This window comes from Bison bison, unplaced genomic scaffold, assembly GCF_000754665.1.
Source record: "Bison bison bison isolate TAMUID 2011002044 unplaced genomic scaffold, Bison_UMD1.0 scf7180017864254, whole genome shotgun sequence".
Classification (NCBI taxonomy): Eukaryota; Metazoa; Chordata; class Mammalia; order Artiodactyla; family Bovidae; genus Bison; species Bison bison.
In genome coordinates this window covers 4,167,308-4,169,581 of record NW_011494826.1, presented here as the reverse complement: position 1 = coordinate 4,169,581, position 2,274 = coordinate 4,167,308, and the positions used below count along the sequence as shown (strand labels likewise).

General features: G+C 46.5%; 1 protein-coding gene across 1 annotated transcript in view; it reads left to right on the top strand.

Annotated features, from left to right (window-relative positions):
* DACT1 (dishevelled-binding antagonist of beta-catenin 1) overlaps window positions 1-1,771 on the top strand; it is an 11,340-nt gene extending 9,569 nt beyond the window's left edge. Inside the window, 2 exon segments of the mRNA XM_010847768.1 lie at window positions 15-432; window positions 435-1,771. Of these exon segments, the coding sequence (XP_010846070.1) occupies window positions 15-432; window positions 435-610 (594 nt within the window). The 3' untranslated portion in view covers window positions 611-1,771.
* Window positions 1,772-2,274: the final 503 nt, after the last annotated feature.

The window sequence follows — 2,274 nt, the reverse complement described above, 5'->3', positions numbered from 1 at the left end:
GCGGGGGCGGCCAGCCGGACGCGGGGCTCCCCAGCCGGCCTCTGGGGGCGGGCCACCGCGCAGGGAGCCGGGCGCACGGCCACGGCCACGGCCGGGAGGCGGTGGTGGCCAAGCCCAAGCACAAGCGCACCGACTCGCGGCGGTGGAGGTCGGCCGCCGAGGTGTCGTACGAGGAGGCGCTGCGGCGCGCGCGGCGGGGCCGACGGGAGCCCGCGGGGCTGTTTGCGGCCGGGCCTTACGCCAGCCCCTACGCGTACGCGGCCAGCGACTCCGAGTACTCGGCCGAGTGCGAGTCCCTGTTCCACTCCACCGTGTTGGACACCAGCGAGGACGAGCGCAGCAACTACACCACCAACTGCTTCGGCGACAGCGAGTCCAGCGTGAGCGAGGGCGACTTCGTGGGCGACAGCACGAGCACCAGCGACTCGGAGGAGACGGGGGCTTGATTTGGTCCCAGTTCGTGCAGACGCTCCCCCTGCAGCCGGTCCCGGCCTCCGACCTTCGCCACAACCCCACCAAAACCTTCGTCAAGATTAAGGCCTCGCACAACCTCAAGAAGAAGATCCTCCGCTTTCGATCGGGCTCTTTGAAACTGATGACGACGGTCTGAGGCACATCCTCCGTGTAGAGTGGGGCTTTCTAGTTCCCCGCCAGTCGGTGGTGTCTTCCTTTTTTGTGTGTAATAATTTCACGGAGTGCTTTCCTTTGGTTAAAAGAAAACCGAGGTGAATTTTTGTCTCATCTTCGTCACGTATGGACACTAGTGCCTTTAATGGAAGGTAAAGAATGTTTTTTTTTTGCTGGTTAGAAGTGAATATTGAGTTTCTTATGGTGGTGACAGTGAGTGGATTTTGTGGTATCAGATGATTTTTCTTTGAAATGGTCTGAGCATCTGTGAAGGCACAGGTTTTGATGTTCAGGTGTTAAGTGGCTGAGACCTTTTGATCTGGAGGTCAGGTGGATGGCATTTGAGGACATGCATTTGCTACTTTTGGTTCTTTAGGGCAGCGTCGCCATGAGGGTTTTCCTGTTGGGGGTATCACATACAGTTGTGTGAAGCAGATACAAGGGGCAGTCGTGGTTTTCTGTCATTTTTTATATATTCTGCTTTTCTCAGATGTAGCCCCATTCTGTTTTCTTCTCAGAACTGTTTGGTTTACTGGACTCAGAACTTGAAGACCACACCCTACATCCAGAAAGGTGATCTGGGTAGGGAGGCTGGTAATACCTTAAAAGGATTCGCTAAAACCTTTGCCACCCTTGGTGCCTAGGCCCTGGTTACAGTAACCCCTTCTAGGGCCATTTACCCAACATTGATGCCTTTTCCCCCCCTCTCTAATTTACAGCAGATCCAACCATTTCTCCCTTGGAGACTTGCCTTTGGTATAACTTTTCGTCATTGGGTGCAGAGAAATTCACTCCTAATGAAATAACTCTTGGGTGCGACTCCAAGCTCAGAACTGCTCACAGAGCACTGTGCCATCTAAACATTAGCCCAAACATATTAGTGCAATCCAGTCCAGATTGGACCACTGACCCTGTCTTGGAAGGGCTTTTTTTAAAAAAAATTTTTTTGGTAAACAGTATTGTGTAAAATTGCTTTTTTATACCAATATATGCATGTTTTGTGCATGAGTAGTATTTGTTTTGATATTCCTGTTGATGTTAAATGACTGTATGATATAAACAGTATGTGTTTTTATATATCTTTGTGTAAATTTAATATAACACATTATATGCTGTAATAAACGATTTGTTTTCCTGCTGTTAAGTTTGTTATTTGGGTATAAAACCAGATGTTTACACCTATAAATCTTGTGCTGATTATTGTGGGATTTATATTAGGCCTATTCTAGCATTTGAAATATTACTTACAATAATTAAGGCAGATTTTAAGAGTATTTGAATGGATGGTACATAAACAAATGAAGACAAGCAATTCACTTGTTGAGAATGGTTAAGGTGCTTCTTTAAAATTGAAGGTATGTTTAATAGAGCTCTTCTAAGGAAAATATTTCTGTGAAAACCTCCTCTCTCCCCCAACTTCTAAGTATGCAAAATTTTCAACATGCAAAAGTTGAAAGGATAGTACAATAAACACCTGTGTAGCCACCACCTAGATTCAACAATTGTTAAGATTTTGCCATGCATGGTTTAACACTCTATATAAATAGATTAGATTAAACCATATTGTTGGTTTTGTGGGTTGAAGATAGATTTTGGTAATCTTCCCTCTCCCTACTACACTACTACATTATTTTAGAGTAAATTTCA